The 22,030-nt window shown below is 36.4% G+C and overlaps 1 protein-coding gene across 6 annotated transcripts in view; it reads left to right on the top strand.

The window, feature by feature from the left end:
• PRMT8 (protein arginine methyltransferase 8) overlaps positions 1-22,030 on the top strand; it is a 164,612-nt gene that overhangs the window by 97,761 nt on the left and 44,821 nt on the right. For all 6 annotated transcript variants that reach the window (XM_003771306.4, XM_031939222.1, XM_031939220.1 and 3 more), the window contains 2 exons: positions 10,194-10,336; positions 11,079-11,166. In XM_003771306.4, coding sequence (XP_003771354.1) covers positions 10,194-10,336; positions 11,079-11,166 — 231 coding nt within the window. The remainder of the gene's footprint in view (positions 1-10,193; positions 10,337-11,078; positions 11,167-22,030) is intronic.

The raw sequence follows: 22,030 nt of genomic DNA, 5'->3' as shown, positions 1-22,030 counted from the left end.
ATGCATGCATACAAATATACACATATGTATACACATATGCATATGTGTATTATGTGTGCTTAGATGATGGGTATATATGTATGTTTCTATATATATATACATATGTCTGTGTGTGTGTATATATATATATATATATATATATATATAATATATATACATATGTGAGAATGTGCATATACACACATACATATACATATGTATATAGAGAAAGAGCTGAAAGGAAACCTAGCAGTCATCTTTTCTGGACCTTTCATCTGACAAATAAAGAAACTAATGCCCAGAGAGTGAGCTGACTTACTCACAGTCACACAGCAAGATTGTATTAGAGCTGGGGCTAGAATTAAGCTTTCCTGATGCCCGATTCCATGCACTATTACTTTTGCCTTTGGGGAAATTGATACTGTGTTTGGGTTCTTCCTTTAGCAGTTTACCATCTTACAACAGCTCATATCTTTCTCTGAGAGACCTATAAACAACGTCACAGGAAAATTCTCACTTGGACACTAATAAGACAATACCTAAATGTCAAAGCAGATGATTCCTATTTCTTGATAGAACAGGAAAACTCCAACTCTTCCCATGTGGCCAAGCTAATGGGAGAAGAATCATTCTATATTGAAAAATCTTTTAAAAAGATGTTTCATAAGGAGGAAAATCAGCTTTATAGTTTTATCCAGGAAGTAGAAGGAATGGGTCATTCACTCTCTGCTTAAGTATTTTTAGTGAAAGGAAACTCTTTGTGAAACATCTCATTTCATTGTTGGACAAAGCTAATTAATCAGTGAGTCCCCCTATCCTCCACTATATATTGAGCCTAAATCTTTCCCTTTTTTATTTTTCATACTTTGATCTTAAATTTTGTCCTTTCTGATGGAAGAAAATGTTGATTTCCCTTTCTACTTGACACATCTCCAAATATTTAAATATATCTATTATGTCCTCCCTAAGAATGTTTTCCTCCAAGATGAACATCTTCAGTTCTTTCAATTATTCTTTGTAGGGCACAGTTTTATTTCATTCATGATTCTGGTGGTTCTCTGGAAGGGCTCCTAATCTATTCCAAGACTATACCCTTACCTCCTATTGCATAGAGCATCAAAAGCAGGTGATTAGATGATCAGGCCAGACTGATCTATCTTTCTGTGCTTTGATCAATGCTCCTCATATCTCCAGTGAATTAAAAACACATTTAGGATATTAAATACATATTTAGGATAGGATATGTTTAAGACATATGTAATGGATGGCCTTTCAGCACTAATCTAACCAATGTTCTATTGGTCTGCAGACAATCCTTGGTTTGACAATTGAGATAATCTCTACTATCCTGCCTAGGAAAATTATCCTAATAGGACAGTGGGTGGGTCTTTATAAGAAGTAAAACTTCATTCTCATCTATGAGTGTGAATCTTGCAAAGTCTGATGGTGATGTTTTGAATTTTATCACTAGTGGCCTAAGGGAAGGGCAGGAAAATAATGAAGACAGAGACCTAGGAGGAGACCAGAGAGTAAGATAAATCTTTCTGGCAATGAAACCAAGAGGTGAGATATGACTTAAACTTACAGTCATCAACTCTGGTAACAAATGATCCAAGAATCACAAAGGTTTTATAACTGCTATTAATTCTAAAAATATTAAAGTGCTCACACAGGTTATCACTAAAAATCTTCCTTTATTGCATGAGGGGGAAGGAAATTAGACACATATATATTAACTTTGATATGAGTCTCTTATGTGGGATAATAGAGTAACTTCAGATATCCACGGGGCAATGTCCTCTGTTTCTGATGGTGGGGCAATAGGCTCAAACAGTGCTGAGCCACCAGGTTTGCTACTGTCCCTTTAAAATAGAAAGATCCATTTTAATAATAATTCAATTTCTGCAATGCCAGAAAGAAACCAACCAGTCAAGCAAACAGCACACATATGCTCACATTCTACTTAACCATTCAATGTGTTTAAGTGAAGAGATGGAGAAAATTTCCCAATTTAGAGTCTATTGTTCCCTAGTATTTAGTTATGTTTAATTATTCTAAAGTTTACAAATGAGGGTCCTGAAATAGTCACTTAGACAAACTTTTCATCATTTCTGTAGCATAAAAATACGTGTATGTAATGATTTCAGTCCAACCTTGAGCTAACATTTTAGTAGGGAGGAGGTTCAGATTAGAGGCATTACCCTAAAGAAGAAACTTCTTAGTCCACAAATCCTTCCTTATCTCCCTATTTCAACAGCTGAAGGACATTAACTTCTCTGCCGTCATCCTGTTCCTAATCAGCAACTTGGTAACACAATTGCAATTTTAGTTTCCCATAGAAGAGAAATTCATCAAATCAGTCAATTGCAGAAGAACTGCTGAGTGTTCAAACTCTTATTTAATTGGTAAAAACCCACAGTGAAAGAAAGATCTCTGTTATATTTATGAGAAATGAGTTTAAGTTAACCTAGTAAGAGGTTGAAAGAAAAACGTCCTAGGTGGTCAGAAGACCTGGGACCCAGTCCCTATGCTATCACTAGCTTTGTGACTTTAGGCAAATTATTTCCTCTCCTCTTAGATGTAATTTCCTCATCTATAATATTAGCTGGTATCTATGAAATAATTTCCAGTTCTGAATATACATTCCAAATCTGTCATAAGGCTAGTCTTGCATCACTAATAGCCTATTGGGTATTTTCTGCTAATTGTCTCACGGGCATCTCAAATACATTTCTAAAACAGAACTTGTCCTCTGTCCTTAGTTGAAAGATGGGGATAATATTAGCACCTATCTCCCAAAGTTACTGTGAGGATAAAATTATAAAACTTTAAAGTGCTATATAAATTTTCTCCTCCTCCTGCTCCCCCTCCTCCTCCTGCTCCTCCTCCTCCCCCTGCTCCTCTCCTCCTCCTCCCCCTCCTCCTCCTCTTCCTCCTCCTCCTTCTTCTTCTCTTCCTCTTCCTCCTCCTCCTCCTCTTCCTCCTCCTCCTTCTTCTTCTCTTCCTCCTTCTTCTTCTCTTCCTCTTCCTCCTCCTCCTTCTCTTCCTCCTCCTCCTCCTCCCCCTCCTCCTTTTCCTCCCCCTCCTCCTCATCCCCCTCTTCCTTTCTCCTCCTCCTCCTCCTCCTTCATTACCTTATCCACTATTTTTAGTCAGTTGCCAAATCTCATTGAACTCTAACTACTCTCACATCTGTTCTCTTTATCTATAAAGTGCTTGGCACATGATATTGCTTACTAAATTAATGATTGTTGCCTTCCTCCCTTCTCACTATTCATACCACCACTCCTCTGCTTTATGTGTTCATTGTCTTTCACTAAATTATTGTCCCCTAACTAATTTTCTTGCTTTAAATCTCTTAAACTTCAACCACAAAGCTGCCAAAATGACCATAAGTCTGACCACGTTACTTACTTCCTTATAAAATTTCAGTGGCTCCCTATTGCCTTTGGAATAAAATATCGTCTTCCATTTGACATTGAAAGCCCTTCATGGTCTGAATAATCTTGCAGGTTTATTATACATGTTTTCCTTAACACTCTCTACATTTAAACCAAACTATCCTCTTTTCTGTTCCTTAAGCATGTTATTTCATCTCTCATCACCGGGCTTTTGTGTAGGCTGTCCCTCATGATTGAGATGCAATTTTTGGTCACCTCCCCCTCTTAGAAGCCTAGCTTGCTTTAAATCAGTTCCAGTGCTACTTTTTATCTTTCCTGATTTCCCCCAACTACTCATACTCCCTGAAATGACTTTTTGCTTATCTTATATACAGTTGGTTTTTGTGCTGATCCAATGTAAATTTCCTCAGGACAAGACTTTCATTTTTGTCCTTATTATATTTTCAGAGTCTAGCACAATGGCTGGCATGTACTAGACACAAGCATATAAGAAATGCCTGTTGACCGATTGCTTTTTGGGGTAACACTTCACACTTGTGTATTAAAGTTTTAAAAATACTTGCTTCGGAGATTATTTGGGTTATTCAGTACTAAGAATTGTGTCATTTAAATTTGGAAAATCTGTGTGGATTCTTTAATAATCGAATCCCAAATACAGATATTTTTACATAGGAAAGTACTGGAAACAAAACTCTGCTTGGCATTTCTCAGCCCATTTAAGACATTCAGCAAAAAAGTCTTTTTCATGCTGGTGATTATGTGTTGGATGTGATTATAGAACTGGGCCCTAAATACTTGAGGTGGAATGTGTTAAAAATCAGACCAGTGAGTGGAATTGTAAATGAGAGTAGACTCTGAAGTGCAGATAAGGCATATCAGCCTACTTGACCTGCCTAGAACTTGTTCTTCATGTTATTTCAACTGAAAATTTGTAACCTTTACTCTAAGAACCCAGTATAAACTACCTGCATTTGAACTAAGAGGGTTCTATATCCATACACCTTTACTCTTGCCCACATAAAACTTGTCAGGGTTCTCTCACCTATGCTGGCTCTCCAGACCTGAACACATTGGAATTCATTGTTCTGATTCAATTAGTCTTACTGCTATTCTCATTCACAATCCTGGTTATCCATACCATTTAATACTTCACTTTCAATGCACTCCATAACAAGCACTCTGGTGGCATTTTGCATTCATATCTGATAAATGATCACTTGAATCAAGAGTAAATAGTTGCACTTTGTAAATAGCCACGGAAATGGCTAACAACAAAGAGCTTCAAAAACCTACAGACTTTCAATGTCTTCCTCACACAGCTATTTGCTTTTCAAATTGATCATTTCCAAAGTTTAATAGTATGCTTTTGTTACTCTTTTTTGTCCATAGGGAACTGGCCACTACAGAAGTCCTAGATAGGAATTCTCACTACCCTCCACCTTCCACTTGGATGTACTAATTGTTTGCATGTTCCTTGAGCTCCTTGAGAGCAGTGATGTTCTTTGAGTTCCTTTAGAGCAGTGATTATTTTTGTCTTTCTTTTCATCTCTAGCTTGGAACATAGGAACCATTTAATAAATGCTTGTTGACTTGACTTGACTCCTTCTCCCTGCCAGTAAATCTATGATCAAATGATGGTTCAGTGTGGGTGAAAGTTTTCTTGTATTCTAACCTTCATTGGATGCCTTTTTTCATGACAATATATGCTTTCTTTCTTAATTCTATTTAATTTTGTTCTCATTCTATTTATTCTGAGCTTCTACTATCTGCAAAGTTTTCACTTTTCTTTTAGCAAGTTAAATGTGCACCTGCCTCTACTATTCTGCTAGGGTTTGGCTTCCATTCCTCTTTTACAGTCTCTTACTTATAGATAGGGTCTTTCTTACTTTCTTCTCTAATTCAGATCATTCTTCATGAGCATTCCCAAACATACCTTCCTCCTTAGTACCTTGTTCTTTATTCAATTGTTACTGGTATCTATCCAAAACTAGCCAGAGCCATCCTTTCATTCACTCCTTGTATGAAAGTCTATCTAGAGCAGGGCTTCCTACATTTTTATATCATGTCCCTCTTTGGCAGACTGGCAAAGCCTATGGACTCCTCAAAATAATGTTGTTTTTTTTTTTTAATTCATAATTGAAGGAAAGGCTAGACTCCATTTGGAAGCTAGTGAAAATAAAAATGTATTTTTTTTTCCTATCAAAGTTCATGGACCCACTGAAATTTATCCACAGAACCCTATACAGATCTATGGACCCTGGTCTAAAGTCTCCTTAATCCCCTCTTCCCAGAATATAAAATATATTCACTTCCAATCCAAATCAAATTTTAGTCACATATTACTTCTACCCTCACAAAAATATAGAATTTGAATTTATAAGGCTATCAGGGGGGGCCCATCAAATTCATCTCAATTCCACAAGAGGGACATTACTCAAGTTTTAGTTCCATAATTAGTTGAGTCATTCAATAATTCAATGATTCAACAAACATATATTAAGTACCTACTATATGCACGGCATTGTGCTAGACACTAGGGAAATGAAAACAAAAACAACATAGTCTCTGCCCTGTAGAAACTTTTATTTTCCTAAAGGAAGGGAGGCAACATTCATGTAGTTAAATAAATGATTTTATTTGAAGAGGTGAAAAGAACTAGAAGGGTTCAGGGAAGACTTCCAGGAAGAAGTGGCATCTGAGCTTAGTTTTGAAGGAAAGTAGGGATTCTGAGAGATGTCATTTATGAAGGAGAACATTCTGAGCATAGGAAACAGCTTGTGAATAAGCACAGAGAGAAGAGACAGAATGCTGAGTTCAGGGAACAACAATGTCATGCCAAACAGCGGGAAGAGGAAGACAAAAGACAGGAAGTTAAGAAGATGCTTGGTGTTGGGGAAGGGGGAAATGCATTTTTAATGCATTATTATGCATTAAATGGAATAATATGAAAAGTCAGGAAAGTTGAATTGGATCAAGATTACAAAGAGCTTTAAATGCCAGGTGGAGGATGCTGAATTTTCATCCTAAAGTTAATGGGGAGCTCCCAAAGATCTTTGATCAAGGAAGCTACATGATCATCAACTTTGCGTCATAGGAATGTCATTTTGGCACCTACTGAGTGGAAGATGCATTGGAGAGGGAAAAGACCAGAAGTAAGGGAATTAATCAGTGGGCTATCACAATAATTCAGCCCAGAGGCAATGAGGGTCAGAATTAATGTGTGCTATATAGACTGGATATAGGAATTGTGCTGGAGGTCATCTGTTGGGGGTAAAGGTAGAATTACTTAAATCAATAAACCAAAAAGAACCCTAACCTTTTGTCAAAATATGGAACATGTTGGTTCAAAATGACTTCATTCTGAGGACTTATGGCCTTTGTCAGTGAAGAAATTTCTACTGCTATTCCTTTAGAAGTTCCTGTTTTTCAACCATATCCCAGATTCTATAACACTGGAATGTCTGCCTGTGCCAAGTAGCTTACAACTGCCTAGGTTGCAGGCTGGTCTGGCTGTTGAAAAACACTTCCATTGGCTCCTGTTTCTCCTGAAGTACTGCCACCTGGGAAGTAGTCTATGTTCTGGCTCAGACTCATCTGCTGCTCCACTAGTTTCCAAATGGCCAACTGACAGTATTACAACTGTTCCCATTGGCTCCCTTACTGGAGTCATCAGATCCTTTATAGAAACTACTGGGGAAGGGGAAGGTTGACTGCTTCAGAGGTAGAGCTCTTGATGATGTTGTTATGGACCATTTGATGTTACACTGATCTCAAATCCACCTGAGCTCTATATCTATTCTTTGGGGAGATGATTGGAGGCTCAGAATGTGGCATTTAGACATGTGTTTGGCAGGGATTTTTTTGTTATTGCTTCCCAAATATTTCTGTCTCTACTTAGGAATATTAACATCTCTACTCTGGCATTCAGAGCTTTAGAAAATCTTTGATCTCAAATCATTCGTTTCTCTTAGTATACTCCTTTTCTCCTCAAGGATTCACTATCCTCATTCTCAAGGCTAAATCACTACATTTGGAGCTCAGGATAAAGTCATAGTCCTTGTATTTTTACCTCAGGGTTTCAAAACTGAACAACCTGTACCCCCATGAGGGGATAGTAGAGATGGGGAAATGATCTTCACATTGTAATAGATTCTATATCCCATTCATACATTCAATCATGTCTCTGTTTTCCCCTTCATTCACAGTACCTCTTTCTATATCCTACTCTCGGCTCACTCTTTCAACCCCATGAGGGGTGAATCTACCATTAATGCCCTGTATTCAGTCATCAGCATCCAAGCATCATTTTGATGAGGCTAAATAACTTGGGAGATGGAAGATCTAATTAGGTACTAAAAGAAGCTTCCTGCCCTTCTACCTTGACCTCACAAGTTTTTGAATTCTATAGTTGTCAAGACTTAACAGAATGCGCTATTTATTTTCTGCTCTCAGCTCTAGGACCACATTGTATTGAACTGTATTATTGATAAGATATGGTAATAACTGACATTTATATAGCATTGTAAAGTTTGTAAAGAACCTCATAAGTATTAGATCAATTTTGTTAAATGTTTTCCAATTACATTTTAATCTAGTTCATTTGGGAATATTGTGGGTCACATTGGCCCACTGGTAATGTTTTTGATATCTCTAGATTAAATCATCTCAATCAATTATCAAAACAACTCAACGAGGGAAGATCTACAGGGATTATTATCTCCATTTTACATGAGAAAACTTAGAACTCAGAAAAGTCAAGGACAAGCCAGTGAATGCCAAGGGCAAGATTTGAACCCAGGTCTTCTTAGCCAACTCTAGTGCTTAATTCATGATTTCACAGTACCAAGAAGTTTTAATTTGGCTTATCAGTTCTTTCTACCTTCCTGCAAAGAAGAAATAACCTAGTTGCTGGTGTTTGCTGCAAATGGTTTCCATCTATATTTGGGTAATTGTGGAGGTATTCATTCAATCAGCTCTGGCAGTGGCACTGAGAGAATGTGTATTGTGTGTAATACCATGTTCTGGACATCATGGAAGGGAGGTAAAGGCAGGCGGAGAATTCACCAAATAATTCAGGCCAGTCCAAACCATGATGACTCCATCTGGCTTTTCTGAGTTTTATAGGTAGCTTTTAGGGCAAACATCTCTGGACTTGGAGTCAGAAGACCTTGCTTCCCTTTACCTTTCACTGTCAGTTTCCTTATTTAAAAATGAAAGGATAAATCATTTGATTTTTATGGTCCTTTCCATCTTGTTAGCTCCATAATTCTTTTTCTTTCTAAGTACTGTTATAATTTGGAAAGATTGTGCTCACAAACAAACTCTATAAGCAAATTAATGAGTAAATTCTGTAAACATTTGTTGGTTCTGTTCAAAATGATAAATTGATTAGAGGTTAATTTCCTTTTCCTCATTTGGACAGTCTTTTGTCAGTGATACTAGTGAATTCTGGGTCAGGTTGACTTGTTATGATAACAATTTCCCTGAAAGTTCTCAGATCTTACTTTGGTTTAGTCTTAGTGGTCTGTCCCTAGAAAATCTCCCATCAAGGAGAGAAGACAACTTTTCTGCTTTTTTCTCTATTGGTGTAAATGGACAAGTAGGGAAAGGATCCAATGATAAGCAAGAGTTAGATAAGGATAAACAAAAAGGTTGCATATGTATCATAATTGTGTTCTTAATCCTCAAATAAACAATACTGATCATGCTTCTCTTTGGTTTATATCCTAAAGAAAGCCATATTGACTAAAACTCTTTTAAGCTCTCTCAAGGGTTTGTTTTCTTCTTCTCATGATTCATCATAGCATAGAATTGATTCTAGAGTTTTGAAGGCCATATCAACAGAGCATGGTATTTGGAAAATTTTACTATATTAAATTAAACCTTCTGTCTGAGAACCAGTCTAACTAAGGAGAGAGACTCTTCTTCACCAGCAGGTTGGCCACCAAACTGTTGAATTCTTTTCCCATGCAATCCATAAAACAAAGAAAAAAAAATATAGTTCTTTTGCCTTTATAATCTTTTTTGTCCTCTGCTTTGGTGGTGGCAAAATGACAGAAAGGAGGAAGACCAGAATCTTTTTTTTTTTTTTTTTTTTGAAATTAAAGACATTTATAAATGTAAACTTCCACATTCCATGTAATGTTGAGACATATATTTGCAGATTCCTAGGGCTCTTCAGCAGCATTCTCTAGGATAAAATACACTCAACCTTCTACTTTAAACCCTTCACAGTATAGGTTCCATTTTCCTTTTCTTATATATATATATATACATTTTCAGGAGAACATGGGAAATAGTTGATCAGAATGAGAAGGCATAGATAATTGATCCTTTTGCAAGGGAAGTACTCACATTGAGGAGATCTCTCATTAGTCTAATCATGTTATCAGATCATTAATATTTCTGGATATCCTAAAGTGGAACAGGCTACCCCTTGGGAGATAGCAGGTTTTTACTTATTGGAAATCTATAAATACAACTAGGTGAGTGTTCATCAGGAATGTTATAGTAGAAATTCTTATTCATGTGATGATTGTACTAGATAGCTTCCAAGGTCCCTTCAAGCTCTGAGGGTCTACAAAATTTATCCAACATGTAACAATGATCTAAAGCAACATATTCAAAAAGTGTTTCTTCTCCCAAAGTAAATTGAATCTAGATGGGTTGGGGGTATACTGGATAAAGAATCAGAAGGGAATCTTTTATGGGGAGAGCCAGCTTGACACTGACACTGCAGTTTATTAGTTGGGTCTTCTGGAAGTAACTTTCTGGGATTTAAAAATATTTTTTCCTCTTTTTCTCTTCTAACAGTCATCACCATATTTAAGGGTAAAGTGGAGGAGGTGGAGTTACCGGTGGAAAAGGTAGACATCATCATCAGTGAGTGGATGGGTTATTGTCTTTTCTATGAATCAATGCTTAACACAGTGATCTTCGCCAGGGACAAGTGGCTGGTAGGTGTCCTGCATGTCACCCTTCTTGTTGGATTGCTGGTTGGCCCACATTTGAATTACAGTCCTTTGACTAGATGGGTTAGATCCTCTAGTATCTCTGCTCATTGGGATTTCCTAGATCCCACAAGTTAGAAATGCTTTTTAGTGGTTACCTCATTTGATCCCTATCTCTGAAGCAGGTCTTCTTCAGAGAAGGTGAATGTAATACCACCTCATTTGTCCATGAAGTCCAGTGCAGTAGCTAACTATTTGGTAACTAGAAAGTTTTTCTATATTTTCACTTTTGTTGAAAGTGAAATTTTTCAGTTGGTTCAGATAAAATTCAGGGCAGCAAGTATTAAGTATTAATTCAGTATTAAGCAATCAGAGGTTCCTCCTAATCAGAAAGGCCCATTTTCCCTCCTTGGTTTTAATTTTGCATCTCCCTTTATCCTCCCATTGTTCTCCTCCTGGTTCTTTCCAAAGTTTCCTCTTCCTGAAAGTCCTCCAGGAAGAGTTCAGTGATAAATTTTGTGCTTGGGGGTGGGAAAGGTGAAAGGAAGAGGAGCATGTCCAGCTTGTGATAGTCACCTGGTGCATGCTTTGCCCCAAAGCTCCACTGAAGGCCATCACTGTCACCAGGAGAACTTGAAGCATTGTCAGTGGGGATGCTTTGTCTAGTTCTTCTATGTGCAGTTCAAAATGTGATGTCTTTGTCAGGTGAATAGATTACGAGATCCATTTCCCCACAATTCATCAACAGAAACCTGGAGGGCTTATGTTTCCAGACCGGGCAGCTTTGTACATGGTAGCAATTGAAGACAGACAGTACAAGGACTTCAAAATTCACTGTAAGTAACCCTTTTCCAGTCTAGTACTGGGTTTTTGTTTTCTACTTAGTGAATTTCTTTGATGAGCCAGGCCAGAGCCTCTTAAACTACGAAACTGGCCTTGTGTATAAAAGCCAGCCAGCTAGTAGGCACTGGATGGATTAATTGATGTTGGGAATTGCTAATAGAGTAAGCACTTTAGCAGTTTCATGGATTAATATGCTCATTTTTTTTTTTATTTTTTATTTTTTTTTGTTTTCTAGTCAGAATTTAGCTAGGGATTTGAAATACAGAAGAGTCTTATTTTTTTTTTTTTAAACTCTTTCTGGCTCTATCTCTTTAATCTGCTTTCCCCAGTACTATGGATGAGAAACCATTGAAGAGTTTTTATCTCTTCACAGTTTCATCTGTTTCCTGAATCTAAATAAATGAACCTTGAATGAATGAATAAACAAATAAAAGGATAAGTGAGTGAGTGAATGAGTGAATGAATAACTGTAAATAAATAAAAAAGTCATTCATGTAGAATGAATAGATACAAACGTGATAAAAAATGAATTGGAGATGAGGGCTTCAGACTTGGTAGCAGACAGCAGAAAAATCCTCAAGGTAGAATGCCTCAAATGTTCTCAAAGTCACTAAAATGGATCTCTGGACCACTGATTTCTTGCCTTTGTTTTATAATATTCCAGTGATACCAAAATTCTCAAAATGGTGTTCATTGTAATTTCTACTCTTTAAAACATCTTGATGTCAATTAGCTCTTTTGGGTTGGAAAGCCTGATTAAAATAAACCTTCCTTTTCTAGTAGTGGAAATCTGTATTTTCGAATGTATAATGAATATATGCTATTGTATTGTTATGGATTTTATGGGGTATATTTTTGGTCATATGTAAGCTTCACAACTGTGAAAAACTATGGACTTCTAAAATTAATTCAGTTCTAAATATTCAGTGATTATTGTGATAACAGAAACCTTTCAAATCATAACATAGAATCAGTAAAAAAGCATTTAATTGTTACAGGGAATGGAAATGAAACAAACAGAAAAATTCTCAGTAACTATTTACCTGAATGTTGGCGTTCTTTCTTTCTGTTTCTTCTACTCTTTATCCAGGTCCTCATATAAATCTGGGGGAAAACTGATATCTTGACAAATCTTTTGGCTTTTTCCCTCATAACTTAGTTTCCAACTTGCCCACAGTCAGTTCTATGACTAGATCCATTGCTTTCACTTCTCATGATTCCACTTTTCTTCTTTCTTGCCCTGTTTCCTCCTTGTGATAACATTTCCTCAACACCATCACAGTGTTCTGTGATGACTAAAAATCTTGATCCTCTGCCATCAAGTTGAACTCTTGGACTTGGGGCTTCAGTCAAGTTTGTGTATGTTACACAATAAGAAATAAAGATTTTCCATTTAACCCTCATTGTGACATTGTGACAACCCTCAAGTTTTAAAAAAGAGCCATAACTTCAAATTGTACTGGATGTGCAAATATAGAGCCACACTAAAGACCAATATGGTAGTCATATCAAAATAGAAAACTTATAATGTCCCATAGCAAAGTTACATGATAGATAAAACACATAGGTGATATACAAATATATAGTACCTAGTATCAGCATGGTTATTCTTCTATTTCATTAGAAACCTGGCATTTCTTATAGTGATGCAGGGAATCTTCTGTATTCATGGTCTCCAAATCCACTAAAGATAGATTATCATTTAACTTCTCCAGCCTCAGTTTCTTCATCTGTAAAATTAGAGTATTGCATTGAAACCCTTCTTTCTTTAGATAAAGATTCTATATTTCAGACCCAGTTAAAATAGACTTTTCATGCGAGCAATCATTAAGCATTGGCTATCCATCTGTGTCTCATGAATTGTCCCTTCATGGGGATTATTTCTTTGACACTTCATTATTCCTGTATTTCTGGTTATCAGGTGATTGAGACAGATCATCATCATTTTTTCAGGGACCTAACTATTCTCCAAGACTATTCTATAGGGGAGCAAATTAGCTAATCTTTCAATTACTGTCGAGAGTTCTCCATTTTCTTATGTTTTCTGTGGACACTAATATTCTTAGTATGCTTCTATACTCCAGCTAGCCTGACAGTAAATTCTAATATAATGTCTAGTTTCTTCTTTTTGAAATTGATATCTCCTCCTTAATCTAATCCAATCTCTTAACCAATTTACATGTACTGGTAGAGAGTCTTCATAACATTGTCATCTTCCAAAATTCCAAAGCAGAGATCCAAATGTCATCAGACATGGAAAGACGTTTGTTTGTAGTGTCATTCCTGAGACATTATATGTGTATGTGTCCAAAAGACCACATGCCTAACTCCAATTTAGCAATAACGGTGTCAAAAAGTAGATTCATTTTACCTTTAAAATATGTAGAACAGAAGGAAGCACAGAGAAGTAGTACAACTTTGAAAATAATATCTGAAGGAAGTAGTGTGAAATGAAGATTACATGGTTTCATATAAAATTCTCTTTTTTTGTAATCTGCAGTATATGGAAATGTCTTTAATTGGTGTTTAAATTCAGAATAAAGAGATTATAAGAACAAGTATAAAAACCAACACTGGCAAATGTATGAGTCTTTTAATTATATCATTAAAGGCCTGCTTGCATCTTGGCTTAAAATTGCCAAATGGGAGCAAAGGGTTCAAACCAGGGTGCTGCTTTTTGCCTTTCTATTTTTTCCCCCAAACATCTATTCATGGGTGAAATGATTGAGACATTTTGAGATGTAGTTCTTTGTAAACTTCTAGTAATAGCCATCAAATATTGCAAAAGTCTTTAGCTTCCCAAAATTCTTTGGCGATGGACAAAGTAAAAAGTATTTCATTCTTCTTAATATTCCTTCCCTGATGAGAAGATATGACTTAGATACCTGACCGAGACTTTTTGAAGCTAATACTTGTCACCTGAAATCTTTAGACCAGCAGCTTCACAGATAAAATACAAACTGCTTTGTTATTCAACATCCATCATAGTTTGATTCTAGACTCATTATATGTTATCCTTTTGTATGATTTGTACTTCTCTCAAACTGGCTTATTTACTGTTGTATATTCCCAACATTTCATCTTTCATTCCCTGGCTTTTGCTCAATTCTCCTGACTCCCAACACCTGTAATAGGCTTCCTCTTCACTATGTTTCTTAGACTCCTTTTCTCACTTCAAAGATCAACTCTATCCCCATTTTCATTGACCACATGGAATTTAAGCTCCTTAGCAATGGGAGAGCTAAGTATCAATCTATTCTCACCTCACAAATAGTCTGAGAAACAATCATTTGCAACTTTGGTATCATGAAACGAGAGCTGATCTTAGAATCCACCCGGCTTGGTTCTTCTATTTTCTAGAGATCTCTGAGCAAGTTTCTGAATTTCTCTTTCCTCATCTGTGAAATGGGGATACTTATCCTGCTTGCCTCCCAGGAGGCATTGCTTTGAGGAAATCACCAAAGGGCTATATTGTTGCCTATTCCCAAATAACCATTATAAGTGTTGGGGCTAGAATTTTGTGCTTCTAATCCATAGTTCTTTTCCTTTCCCCATGCAAAAGGCAACTATACCGAGCAGAAGAACTGCTAGCATCAGCCACATCATAGTATTATAGAATTAGAAGGAAACTTACAGGGTTTTCTAGTTTGGTTCCCTTGTTTTATAGAGGAGAAAACTGAAATAAAAAGGCTTGCTCAAAGTCACACAGACTATGTATTAGATCTAAGAGAGACACAGTAAAATAGAAAAACATATAAGCAGTTGAGGAGTAAATATTGACTGAATGTAAAAGAGAAAATTACATTGGCACCTCACTTTGAAGCTACTGCTGGTACTTGGGGTGGGAGGAGTTTGGGTAGTAGGTGATACTGTGCTATGAGACAATAGTTTTGATGCTTTATTCATTCATCATCAAATATTTACTGAGTATATGCTACATTGAGCATATAATGTTGCAATAAATCATATCCAGTGGTTTTCAAGGCAAATTCAATCTAAGTATTTCAGTTCATAAATACTGCATCATGTTGGTTATGTGCAAGGTGCTATGTGGGTCAGTATAGATACAAAGAGAAATCAGGCAGTGTCCCAGACTTCAAGCAAAATACAATCTAGTCTGGGTTGGAGTTAAATAATATGGCAGACACAAATGACTACAAAAAAATTACTATGTCACTCACTAACCATTTATTAAGCATCTATGATTGCCACATACTGTTCTAAGTTATAGGGATACAAAAAGAAGCAAAATATAATCCCTACCCTTAAGGAGTTTATAATCTAATGGGAAAGAGAACATCTAAGAAAATATATACTTTTGTCTAACGGGAGCCATTTCCAGAATGAGGAGTAAAGGAAAAAAAGGAAAAAAAAAAAGAAATTTACATAACTTTATTGTTCTGTGTTCTTCATTTTTAAAAAAGGATCATGACATCGGGAGGTGATGGCATGGCATACAAGTAAATTGGATTTGGGTAAGAGAGAGCTGTATGAGGTCACCTGCCTCACCTTCCCCTCCAGAGGCATCAAGGTCCAATGGCCAGATATAGATCAGGATGACTGGAGATGATCCTGAATGAAATGGGAGACCTTAACCTTTTTAAGCTTAGGTTTACAACAGGTCTCAGTTTGATTGATCCATTTAGTGATTAAGGATAGGTAGCAATTGAGACAAATAATCTCCTCTTTCACTGTCAAAAATAATTAGAAAATGCATAACTTTATTGTATATTTAAAAGGAGTGGTAAGCTACTCATAATAGATTTGCAGTTTCAGGTGCAATCTTTTATATTATGCCCTACTATACTATGTTTTGTTCTACAAATTAATTTTTTAGAACTGCTTAATAAAACCAAAGGAAGCTAGATAATGGATAAACTGAAAATTGGTACTATAAGAAATAAGTACTAAAAAGTATAGAGTGCTAAGAGATCAGATGATAGAGCTTGGTCTGATTTAGGTTCAGGGAGGAGGTGACATCTGACCTAGATCTTGAAATAAGTCTACTTGCACATGAGAGAGGATTACATTAAAGGAAACTGCCAATGTATTTAGAATATAATGCATCAGTCAGTTCATATATAAGGTGATGGGTAAAGAGAAATTATGCTGGGTTTTAGGTTAGGCAGGCTAGAGTCAGGAGGAAGTTGTTACCTTCCAGGAGCAATACAGAGTCAAGGACCAAGTGATTCATTCAATCTCTTCTTCAGTTTGCACTACTTATAAAAACAAATTTAAATTAGCTCCCCTGAATTAGTTTTTCAACACAGTATCCTCATTCCAGGATCTCCATCCAAAATTACTTTCTCTATTATTGCTATTTTGAAAATATATCTGAGGGCAGTTAAATGGCACAGTAGATAGAGCACCAGCCCCAAAGTCAGAAGGACCTGAGTTCAAATGTGACTTCAGACACTTAACACGTCCTAGCTGTGTGACCCTGGGCAAGTCATTTAATACCAATTGCCTCAGCAAAGGAAAAAAGAAAGAAAATGTAGCTCTACTTAAGTTCTCCTCTGACAGCTCCTCATGGCATAAGGATGACTTTGGATTCTCAAAAGCTATCATGGGAAAGCACAAGCTCCAGCAGCTCCTACACTGGCAAAGCTTCAAGTGTGGGACTGCCAAATATGTCTTTTTCTAAGAATCAATCCAACCAAGTCTTGAAAAGTTCATTGCTAGAGGATGAACCATAAGATGATTTTTTTTAGCCACAACCATTCACGAAGACAAAAATGAAATAAAAGATCTTTGAAACCATAAGATGATTTTTTTAGCCACAACCATTCACGAAGACAAAAATGAAATAAAAGATCTTTGAAATACTGAAAATTATATTTAACACTCATTGGCAAAGGATCATTAAAGCAGCTGTGCTGATAAATGTTTAACAATTGGATCTCTTAAAAAATGTACACATGAAGCATTTTAAAGTTTATTCTGTTTTATTAACATTTTCTCCAACTAGACAGTTAACAAAACAATAAGTCAAACCCTGATTTATAGCATTTGCTGATTTTTAAAAATGTAAGTAACTAATTTTTGTATAAGTACCTAACTATAAGTATTTTTATTAAGTACCTATTTGCTGAAAAAAGAAGCTGCCATGATTATTGTATCAACATCCATGTTATGACCCCAAATCCCAAAGTAATGTCTTCTGCATAATGAGTGAATCTTTTATGGAGGATTTATGAAAGGACAAGAGCAAGAGTAAAATAGGATGAGAAGGTGTATACAGGCCGAGATTTGTACCTGTGTGACAACATGGAAACATAGAAGAGATGATGAATAAAATAAAAGCTTTTTTAAAAACTAGTTTCTCCATCACTGGAGATTATGTAGCATAAAGCTGTCTCAGAAGTTAAAAAATTTTAAGGGAGGGTTAATAAACAAATTTCAGTAGGAACAAGATTTAAATAAAGTTTTTTTAAAAAAAAATTTAGGGGGTGAGATAGTAGAGAAAGACATTTCAATTCCCTTCCTCAGAGGTTGAGCTGAGAAGGAAACTTCTAAATAGGAGGAGAAGAGATGTTAAAGGAATTCCTCTACAGCAATATACATCCATATGATGAAAATATCAACCATAGAGAAATGGGCCATATGGCAATTTGTCTTTTGCTTCTGACTAGTATAGATAAAGGACCATGTTGGCAGATAAAGAGGCTGGGAACTTCTTCTAGACTCTGTTTTGTTCTCATACTTCAACTCTAATTTTATTTTTACATTTATTTTAATAATAGCTTTTTATTTCAAAATATATGCAAAGGTAGTTTTCAACATTCAACCTTACAAAACCTTGTGTTCCAAATTTTTCTACTTCCCTTCTTCCCCCACAACTCTCCCTTAGACAGAAAGTAATCCAATATAGTTCAACTCCAATTTTAAAATAAAGCTGACTCCAGCTTAACCAGCTTGCTCAATGGACTATTGTCTCTTCTGCATAGTGTCTCATTCAACCTGCTGAGCACCAAAGACTTGTGACACAATCACAAACATCTGGTGTTGTTCTCCATTATTTTCCATCCCTTCTAAAAAAAAATTCTGCTGACAAGTCATTCCCTGTGCCAGAGTATAAACAATCTTGTCTCTTACTCTTCCTTCATTTTGTTCCTACCTGTGGTCCAGGGCTCTACATAGTCTCAAAGCAGACAAAGACTGAAAGTCTTAGAAATTCCTAATGTCTGTATGACTGGTTCTGTCCATTTAAATCTAGAAAAAGAGACTTGAAAGCTCTAGGTAAGATTGGAGTAGAAAAATAAGGCAGGGAGTTAGTAGGACTGTTTGTTTCTTATTTCCTTTGGTTTTTTTCTTCTTCTTGATAATTAAGAAGCACTTAAGTGACAGCGTGGATAGGTCTTTTTATTGGGTCTGGAATTAGGAAGACCAAGTTCAAATCTTACTTTAAACATTTACTAATAGTATGATCTTAGGCAAATTTTTTAACTTCTGCTTGCCTCAATTTTTCAATTGTAAAATGAGGGGGGTAATAACACCAACCTCTCTGGGTTGTTGTGGAAATTAAATGAATTAATGTTACTAAAGTGCTTAGCACAGTGCCTGGTACATAGTGGAAGGTATATAAATGCTAAGAAGGAGGAGGAGGAAAACGCGGAGGCAAAGAGAAAAAAAAGGAAAAGAAGGAGAAGGAGGGAAGGAGAAGAAAGAGGAGGAGAAGGAGAAGAAGGGAGAGGAGGAGGAGGAGAAGAAGAAAGAAAGAGAAAGAAAAAGAAAGAAAGAAGGAAAGAAAAAAGAAAGGAGGAGGAGGAGGGAGAAGAAAGAAAAGGAAGAAGAAAAGGAAGCAGAAGAAAGAAAAGAAGGAAAGAAAGAAAGAAAGGAAAGAAAGAAAAAAGGAAAGAGAAAAATATATACCAGAAGGAACTTCAAAGGTCATTCTTTCCCACTCCTCATCTGACACATAAGAAAATTTGAGCAAAAGAGGTGAAATAATTTGCCTAAAATCACACAAGTAGGAAATGGGAAGAATTGGGAATTTAACCCAGGTCCTTTGATGCCAAAATCTGTCTGAATATAGGATGTCTTATAGGATGAAACAGGTTCTTGGTTATATGGATGAATATTATGAAATAGCCTCTCCCAATGTAGATGAGCATTTTCTCTGACCTTTAGAACTTTGGAGAGTTGCCTGGGGGTACTGAGAAACTCGGCATCACACAGTATATCAGAGAAGACACCTAAGGTCAGATTTTTCCAATTCTCAGACCAGCTCTCTATCCCTGATGGCACTAATGACTCTGTGTCTGTCGGAAAAATACTATTTCTCCTGCATCCCTCACAAGGTTGTTGTGATGCTCAAATGTGAAAGTGTGTTTTAAATTGTAAACTATCTTCAGGTCAATTAATCAATCAATGAGCATTTACTAAATCTACTATGTGCTATGTTCTATGCTACATGCTAAGTATAATCAGTGACTTCCATATGGGAGGCAGTATGACCAAAAAAAAATTAATCAGTCCCTCAAGGAACTTAATTCTATCAGGAGAAACAACACACACACACACACACACACACACGCACGCACACACACTCACTCACTCACTCTAGAATATGCAAAAATAAATGCATTAAAATATATAAAACTTAATTTTGGTGGGGATCAGAGGACAAGTCACATATAAGGAAGTGATAAAAGCTGAGTATTGAAGGAAACTGCAGATTCCAAGAGATAAGAGTAAGTAGGGGTTGGATTCCAAGAATGGAGAATATCCTGTGCAAAGGCATGGAGAGTTTGGTTTGAATGAAAGGTATGTGATAAGATTGGGAAAATAGAGTGCAAACAGCTAGTAAAGGACTTTAAAACTAGACAAATTTGTCTTTGGTTTTACATAAGTGAAAATTATTTAGGTCTATAAGGGGTATCTAGGTGGCTCAGTAGATAGAGTTCTGAGCCTGGAGTCAGAAAGACTCATTTTTAATAGTTCAAATCCATCCTTGGACACTTACTAGCTGTGTGATCTTGGGCAAGTCATTAATGCTGTTTGCCTTAGTTTCCTCATCTGTAAATGAGCTGGAGAAGGAAATGGCAAACCACTCCATTATCTATACCAGGAAAACTCTGAATGGGGTAATAGATTATCAAACATAACTGAAAAATGACTTACCAAGAACAACAAAAAGGTACTTTATAGATCATGTAATCCAATGTCCTCATTTGAAAGATAAAGAAATAGAAACTTAGGTCATAAGATAATCAACCAATAAGCTAATAAGCATTTATTAAGTGCCTACTATGAACCAGGCTTTGTGCTAAGCACTGGGCATAAGGCAAAAGGAATTCTCACAGTCTAATGGGTGAAACAGCATGTAAACAACTATCTAGAAACAAAATAGATTGAATATAAATATAATCACCCACTCCACTCTGCATCTATTGCCCTGCCTGCTTTCAGATCCACAGAGCATGATGTTTGTGGTATGGGCAAGATGGATTGGCTACCCATAGTACCAAGTCTTTCTCACCGACTCCCTTTTCCTCCCTCTTTTTTATATTGTCTTCCTTAAGTGCTTAATAAGTATTGATTGATTACACTGGATTGGATCAATAGAGGGAAGAGCCTAGCATGAAGGGGGATCAGGAAAGGATTTTTTCAAATTTATTTTTATTTAATTAAAAAAAAAAGCCATGGGAGCCAAGGGGTAGAGATGAAGGAGAGTGTTCTAGGCATGGGGGCCACCAGTAAAAATGCCTGAAGTCAGAAGGAGTGTCTAGTGGGAGGTACCAATTTGATTGATTGGACCACCAATATGTCCTAGGTCAAGCTCCATTTAGTCCTTGTTTGGATCCTGATTGGCTCAGATTAAATGTAAATAGCAGTAATTTCTGCTTTGGCCAGAAACCCTGAAGGTCTTCCCATTTATACATACATTCATTCATCTATTTATCTAGATTTTTCTGGACTAAATGAAAAAAGGAGATTCTTTGCCTCAATTGCTACCTATCCTTAATCACTGAATGGGTGTGGTTTCAGTCAAACTAAGACCTGTTACAGACCTTAGTTTAAAAAGACCAAGGGCTCCCATTTCATCCAGAGCCATCTTGAACTGTCTCAATCTAGATCTTGCCCCTGGACCCAGATGGCTCTGGAAAAAAAAAGTGAGGCAATGACGTTGTACAGCCCTTCCTCACTTAAATCTGATTCACTTGTATATCATGGTACCACCTCCCTGATATCATGGTCTTCTTCAAGAACAAAGGACAAACAACAACTTTTGTGAGGATTGCCACCATGTTATCTGGGAAGGAACAAACTGATTCAGTGAAAAAGGGAACATGTTAAAGTTCTAAATGGGATCAGCCCATTAGTAGCCCCTGTACTTCTAGCTTGAGTGAGATAGGAAGACAGAATCCTCAAAATAAAAATAAACAAAAAAGATGTCAAATAATTGGACAGGGTTGTATGGAGAGTTGAGAATGATTCTGAAGTTGCAAATCTGGTAACTAGAACAATGTTGGTTATATTGACAGAAATAGGAAAATTGGGAGGAAGTATGAGTTTGATAGTGAATTCTGTTCTAGGAACATTCAGTTCAAATTATCCATGTGGTGATATCAAGCTGGAAGATGGAGATTTAGGATTAGAGCTCCAGAGAAAAATGTAGTCTGGATATGTAAATTTGGGAGTCTTATGCATAGAGAGTATAGGATCTGATGAAATCTCTAAGAAAGAAAATAGAGAGGGAAGAGAATAGAGGACATATGATATAACCAAAGGAAACATTCAAAGAAAGGGAATGGGAAATGGTTCATGAGCCTACAAAAAAAATTAATCCTTTTGACTAATAAGTAGAAAGAAATCTAGAACAGATAAGTTTTATGAAATCCTAGGGATGAGGAA

The sequence above is a fragment of the Sarcophilus harrisii genome, chromosome 5, assembly GCF_902635505.1.
Source record: "Sarcophilus harrisii chromosome 5, mSarHar1.11, whole genome shotgun sequence".
NCBI lineage: Eukaryota > Metazoa > Chordata > Mammalia > Dasyuromorphia > Dasyuridae > Sarcophilus > Sarcophilus harrisii.
The sequence above is the reverse complement of the archived record's forward strand: the minus strand, read 5'-3'. Positions and strand labels throughout refer to the sequence as shown.